At 42.4% G+C, this 7416-nt stretch overlaps 1 protein-coding gene across 2 annotated transcripts; it reads left to right on the plus strand.

Moving 5' to 3' along the window:
• The first annotated feature begins 4183 nt into the window (after window positions 1-4183).
• LOC119340580 (serine/arginine repetitive matrix protein 1-like) lies at window positions 4184-6804 on the plus strand. 2 transcript variants are annotated; one of them, XM_037612507.1, is made up of 3 exons: window positions 4184-4568; window positions 6235-6379; window positions 6661-6804. In XM_037612507.1, the coding sequence occupies exons 1-3, from the start codon at window positions 4347-4349 to the stop codon at window positions 6711-6713; spliced, it is 420 nt and encodes a 139-aa protein (XP_037468404.1). In that variant the 5' UTR covers window positions 4184-4346; the 3' UTR covers window positions 6714-6804. The 2 variants fall into 2 exon arrangements, with proteins under 2 accessions (XP_037468404.1, XP_037468403.1); XM_037612506.1 differs by having other exon boundaries at window positions 6677-6797.
• Window positions 6805-7416: the final 612 nt, after the last annotated feature.

Consider the following 7416-nt stretch of genomic DNA (forward strand, 5'->3'; position numbering starts at 1 on the left):
TGTGTAAGGGCCTCCTAGGGGGAAGCCCTTCTCGAACCTCTTGGTCTTCATGGTTGTTGGTGGTTCCTATTGCTTGATGGGACTTGGAATAGCGGATATGCCCACCAGAGTGCCCTTCTCCGTTGTCGGAGGTTGTTCCTCAAGTGAGTCCCCTTCATACTCCTCCATCGTAGCACCATCGACATCCTCCCTTCTAAGTTCCATCTGCATCAACCAAGCATCGTCGTCCGCGTTGTTGGAGGAGGAGGACGACCTGATGCATGGCCTTGAAAACTCTGGCAGAAAGCAGCTCAAAACGAAAACAAGGGATTTTGCCGTGGTACGGTTGTTAAAACCTTCGGGAGATTATATAATGAATTTTTACCGACCAAAAGAAGTATCGTGCAAGAAAACGTAGTCCGGAAGGTACACAAGGTGGCCTCAAGGACGGGGGGCGTGCCCTCCACCCTTGTGGACGCCTCGTGTCTCTTTCGGACTACTTTTAATTTTCCCAACTTTTTAAATATTCCAAAACGGAGAAAATTTATAATTGGAAATGTTTTAGAGTCGGTTTACTTACCGTACCACATATCTATTCCTTTTCGGAGTCTGAAAACTTCTGGAAAGTGCCCCTTATGTACTCCATCGGTGTTACGGTATTAATATATTGATCTCAACATTTATGGGAGTACCTTAGATATAATGTTTGATTCTTTGACTATTTACCACCTCCAGATTTATGCCTTTGACATTGTTAATTTTGATGGCACCGGAACGATAGACCTCCTCGATAATGTATGGACCTTCCCATTTATTCCTGCAAAAAATCTTAAACGAGATTTGTATAGCAAAACATGATCACCTACATTAAACTCACGCTTTTGTATCCTTTTGTCATGCCATGTTTTCAGATTTTCTTTAAACAACTTGGCATTCTCATAGGCTTGGGTTCTCCATTCATCAAGTGAGCTAATGTCAAATAACCTCTTCTCACTGGCAAGTTTGAAATCATAATGAGCTCTTTAATAGTCCAATATGCCTTATGTTCTAGTTCAAGAGGTAAATGACATGCTTTTCCATATACCATTTTATACGGAGACATACCCATAGGATTCTTAAAAGCAGTTCTATAAGCCCATAATGTATCATCAAGTTTCTTAGACAAATTCTTTCTAGATCTATTCACAGTCTTTTGCAAAATTAATTTAATCTCTCTATTGGTCAATTCTACTTGACCACTAGACTGAGGATGATATTGAGATGCAATTCTATGATTAACATCATACTTAGCAAGCATTTTATGGAAAGCACCATGAATAAAATGTGAACCACCACCAGTCATTAAATATCTAGGGACTCCAAACCTAGGTAAAATAACTTCTTTAAGAATCTTAATAGAAATGTTATGATCAACACTACTAGTTGGAATAGCTTCTAACCCACTTAGTAACGTAATCAACAGCAACTAAAATATGTGTATACCCATTAGAGAAAGGAAAAGATCCCATATAATCAAAGCCCCAAACATCAAATGGTTCAATAATAAGTGAATAGTTCATAGGCATTTCCTGACTTCTAGTAATATTACCAATTCTTTGGCATTCATCACAAGATAAGACAAACTTACATGCATCTTTAAAGATAGTGGGCCAACAGAAACTGGATTGCAATACCTTATGTGTAGTTCTATCTCCAGCATGGTGTACTCCGTAAGAGTCAGAGTGGCACTTGCGTAGGATCTGTTCCTGTTCATGCTCGGGTACACAACGTCTAATAACACCATCTACTCCTTCTTTATAAAGGTGTGGATCATCCCAAAAGTAATATCTTAAATCATAGAAAAACTTTTTCTTTTGCTGGTATGTGAAACTAGGTGGTATAAATTTAGCAACAATATAATTCCCATAGTTAGCATACCATGGAGTATTACAAGAAGCATCTATGACATTTAATTGCTCATCAGGAAAGCTATCATCAATAGGCAATGTGTCATCAAGAACATTCTCTAACCTAGAAAAGTTGTCTGCAACGGGGTTCTCAACTCCCTTTCTATCAGTAATATGCAAATCAAATTCTTGTAGCAAGAGAACCCATCTGATAAGTCTAGGTTTAGCATCTTTCTTTTCCATAAAATATTTAATAGCAGCATGACCAGTGTGAACAGTTACTTTGGAATCAACAATATATGGTCTGAACTTATCACATGCAAATACAACTGCTAAAAATTCCTTTTCAGTAGTAGCACAATTTCTCTGGGCATTGTCTAGAGTTTGACTAGCATACTGAATAACATATAATTTCTTATCTACTTTTTTTCCTAGAGCAGCACTAATAGCATAATCACTAGCATCACACATAATTTCAAAGGGTAAATTCCAATTAGGTGGCTGAACAATAGGAGCAGAAATCAAGACTTTCTTAAGTATTTCAAATGCTTCTACACAATCATCATAAAAACAAAAGGAACATATTTTTGCAAAAGATTAGTGAGAGGCCTAGAAACTTTAGAAAATTCTTTAATAAACCTCCTATAGAAGCCAGCATGACCAAGGAAACTTCTTATACCTTTGATATCTTTAGGACACGTCATCTTTTCAATAGCATCTACTTTAGCTTTATCAACTTCAATACCTCTTTCATAAATTTTATGCCCCAAGACAATACCTTCATTAACCATAAAGTGACACTTTTCCAAATTCAAGAAAAGATTAGTTTCTTCACATCTCTGCAAAACTCGATCAAGGTTGCTCAAATAATCATCAAAAGAAGTTCCATAAACGGAGAAATCATCCATGAAAACCCGCAACAATCTTTTCAGAAAAGTCAGAGAATATAGCGGTCATACACCTTTGAAAGATAGCAGGTGCATTGCATAAACCAAAAGGCATACGTCTATAAGTACAGGTACCGAAAGGGCAAGTAAAAGTGATTTTCTCTTGATCCTCTTTTGACACAGGTATTTGAGAGAAACCAGAATAACCATCTAGGAAGCAGAAATGTGTATGTTTGGATAGTCTTTCTAGAATTTTATCAATAAAAGGTAGAGGGTAATGATCTTTTATATTAGCCTTATTTAATTTGTGAAATTCAATTACCATTCTATAACCTGTAACAATTCTTTGAGTAATCAATTCATTCTTATCATTAGGAACAACAGTGATACCTCCTTTCTTAGGGACACAATGAACATGGCTTACCCATTGACTATTAGCAATAGGATAAATTATACCTGCCTCTAGAAGCTTTAGTATTTCATTTCTTACCACTTCTTTCATCTTAGGATTTAACCGTCGTTGACGATCAACAGCTGGTTTAGCATCTTTCTCCAATTTAATTTTGTGCTGACATAGAGTGGGACTAATGCCCTTAAGATCATCAAGAGTATATCCAATAGCGGCACGGTGCTTCTTCAGAGTTTTCAATAATTTCTTTTCTTCACGCTCTGAAATGTTAGCACTAATAATAACAGGATATATCTTCTTTTCATCAAGATAAGCATATTTCAGAGTATCAGGTACTCAAACACGGGATCACCCTTGGGTGGAGGAGGATCCCCAAGGATTTCAACAGGCAAATTGTGTTTCAAAATAGGCCCTTGATTAAAGAATACTTCATCTGTTTCCCTTCTTTCATTCATAAAGATATAATTTTCATGGTCTAGAAAATATTGTTCTAAAGGATCATTAGGAGGCACTGCAATAGAAGCAAGACCAATAATTTCATCCTTACTAGGCAATTCTTTATCATGAGGTTGTCTAAGAAATTTAGAGAAATTGAAATCATGAGACTGATGACCCACAAGCACTACTGGAATCAGGGAATTTGTTGTCTGCCAATTCTTTGCCGTCAGCTAGCGGACGGCAAAGAAGATCTTTGCCATCAGCTACCAAGAAGCTGACGGCAAACAAATGGCAGACGACAAAGAAGGTCTTTGCAATCTGCCATTTCTTTGCCGTCCGTTGGCTGAGGGCAAAGAATCTTTGCTGTCCGCTGGCTGACGGCAAATAGGGAGGTGGCACCCACTAACGAAAAAACTAACGGCCACTTTCTTTGTCGTCAGCTAGCGGATGGCAAAGAGCCCGAAAGCAGACGGCAAAGAAAATAACCTAACATATCTAACGGCCGCCCCCGGAAGACACCCACCCACGACCCACACAGCCTCAGGCCCCACCCACGATGCACACACGCCCAACCCACGCGCACACACACCCACGTTGGATCCCATCTCTCTTGACTTCCTCGATCCCCTTCTCCACCCCACGCCGCCGCCAGATTTCGGTGATCCCCGCCGTTCCCCACCACAAGCTCGCCGCCCCACCGCGGAAGCCTCGTCGCCGGTCGCCCCGACCTCGAGATCCGCCGCCGCCATGGGAGCCGAGCACCGAGCTCCTCTGCGCCCCGCCAGCGTCCCCGCGTCGCCCCCACCTCCCAACAAGCTCGCTGCCCCATCGCGGAAGCCTCGTCGCCGGTCGCCTCGACCTCGAGATCCACTGCTGCCATGGTGGCCGAGCACCGAGGTCCTCTGTGCCCCGCCCGCGTCCCCGCGTCGTCGCCGCCGCCCCATGCTGCCTCGCGGCCGTTGGGCCGCTGTATGTTGTTCTCAAGACTGCGTTTTCTTCTATTCCCCTTTCCAAGTCTTCCTCTCATCTTATCCATTGGAGGCCGCAGCCGTCAGGTCGCTGCTGCTACTGGTGGCGTGATTGTCATCGCTGTGAGATTGCTGCTGTTCTTGGCACCACTTCTCGTCGTGGCCGCTGTCGTGTGGAGGCTGCTCCCACTCCCCTGCTCCTTGCGTCGTCGTGGCCGCCACTGCTGCCGGTGGAGCACGGGCTGCTGTTGGCCATCGGCCCACCCCCGCTCTGTTGCTTCTCCAACTCGTTGTGTCACTCTTGGTTCGATCTTTAGCGTTGGAGCAACATAGTTCCTGTAGGTGGGTTAGCATCTTGGCTGGATTGTTTGATGTGGCCTGTTTTGCTTGTTCAGGTATGCCAACAGCTTGACGAACATGTCTATATGCGTGTAAGCAATTAAACCTGGGGCGAGGAGTTAGTTTGCAAGTTATAATTATGTTTTATCTTACACGTGAGGATTAGAAATGCTCTTGTACACTGGTTTTCCCTTGTTGTACAATACTGAACTTGGTTCAGTTAAAAACTGCACTGCCTGACAGTTCTTGACAGCAAGCTTCTATCTAAAAATTGAGTTAGCTATTCTTAGCATTTAGAGTTGGCCCCTTTACATAAGTTTTAGTTAAAGTTCCAAGGTTTCCGTAGAGTACTTATTTGCTTCGCTTGGATGTACGGTTTGAGAGCAGCCATCATTTTAGTTTTCTGTCCCGAAATTTATGTTCCTGGGGTGCAGAATTTGTTGTATGGCAGTTTAGGCCATGCTAAAGGTTTAATTAAATTAAAGTCACAACACAAAAATTGTAGAGGATATTCTGCAGATGCTTAAACATATATTATTTGTTAGATTTCTTGTTATACACTAAATTCTATGAAATTATTAAGATGACTGTACTATGTTGGACAGAATTTTACGTTTGACTTGGTGATTGTAATTAACTAGACTTATACTCTAAGATTTTGTCATCGTTGATGATATGAGGACTTATAATGTGATAACGTACGTATGAGCCGGGGTCTTCTGCGTAGGAGCGCCACTAAATTATATATTCTTATGTGTTGAGACCATGCTTTGCTGTGACTGGGATATAAGCTTGATGACAAGTGTGGGTACTTCGAGTTCGGAACCGTTTGCCTCACAATTTGTGCCCCGCAGTTGAGGCAAGTTCATGACGGGATAATGACTTGCACAATCTCTACATTCCATTTTTTATTTATGATATCTTCCATGTCAATGATGTTTATTATAATGGCGATGACGATGACCATGATATGTTGATTCAAGTACTATGCTTGCATTTGCATACTTGCACTCATGATGATAGTGAATGAAGGCGTGCACTACCTTGGTGGGCACATTGAGACCTTCATTGTTGGGGTGCGACCTACTTTGGAAGCAAGCTCCACATATTGGAGTGAGTGGATGTCGACGGGCGTGCACTCAAGCTATACCGGTATACGAAATGAAATGAGCTGAGCATGTAGGCATGTAGGGCACCATTATATGTGTCGAACACTTATGAGTGTATGGTGTTAACCGAGTCTTGGTATATTGATATGAGTATTGTTTATTATTCCTTTATGAACTTGCTGAGTCTTTGTACTCATCCTTGTTGCTGATATGTTTTAGGTAAATCCCGAGGATGACATGCATGGGAGTCTTGGGAGTAGCATCCTCCTTGCCGCACGGGCCTCCTCCTCGCTGCATGGGCCTCCTCCTTGCCGGAGTGATGCCCCTCGCCGGAGCAGCGCCGACCAAGCCCATCGGCCACCAGGTGCATCCTTGGATCAATTTCCCACAAGCAGCATGTTGTTCCTACTCCTCTACCTACTACAGCAGCACAATGTTCTTCTGTATTGCAATAGAGTAGGTGTGTTTGCTAGAGTAGCTAGGACGTACAACTATGGTTAATTGCTTTATTTACATATGCACAGATCTGTCATAACTTTACACTAATTTACGATTGTCTTGATCTGAAGTGCTGGCTCCTACAGCATTGCATTTCACCAAGTGAAATGCTACATTTCTACTCCTAACTCATTCTCTCTTTCTTAGTGTTTTTGTTATGCAGGTTGGAAGAAAAGAAGAAGATCCAGAGAAGATCTTAGTGATAAGATAGTTTTGACTTGGTGAAACTTGCTACCTATGGATGAAACTGTGTAATATTGATGAAAGTATGTATATGCATGTATGGATGAAACTTGCTACTATTTGTAATATGTGTTGGATATGTATGTGTTCATGACTATTGGTAATATGTGTGTGTGTGTGTGTGTGTGTGTGTTTGATATTATGTGAAAATGAATTGATATAAGAAAAAACAGAATTAAATGGGGCAATATAGGCTCTTTGCCATCTGCCAGCAGATGGCAAAGAACCTGCAGCCGCGGACGGCAAATACTTGCTGGGCAGTGACGTCCAACTGACGTCATCAGGCGGACGGCAAAGGCCTGATGCAATTTGCCGTCAGCCGCGGACGGAAAACACTGTCGTTAGCCACCCAACGGACTAACAGCGAATTTATTGGCGTCGGGTTTCTTTGCCGTTCGCCACTGATGGCAAAGGCCCCTTTGCCGTCCACTTAGGAAAGCAGACGGCAAAGAAGCTCTTTACCGATCCTTTCTTTGCCGGTGCATTTTGCCGTCCGCGGCAGACGGCAAAGTCCTTTGCCGTCCGCCGTCCATGCCTTTTCCATCCGCCTTGGCGGACGGCAAATTAGCTGATTCCTGTAGTGAAGTATAGGGGATCTATCGTGGTCCTTTCGAGAAGTAAGAGTGTCGAACCCAACGAGGAGCAGAAGGAAATGACAAG

This window comes from Triticum dicoccoides, chromosome 7B (assembly GCF_002162155.2).
Source record: "Triticum dicoccoides isolate Atlit2015 ecotype Zavitan chromosome 7B, WEW_v2.0, whole genome shotgun sequence".
NCBI lineage: Eukaryota > Viridiplantae > Streptophyta > Magnoliopsida > Poales > Poaceae > Triticum > Triticum dicoccoides.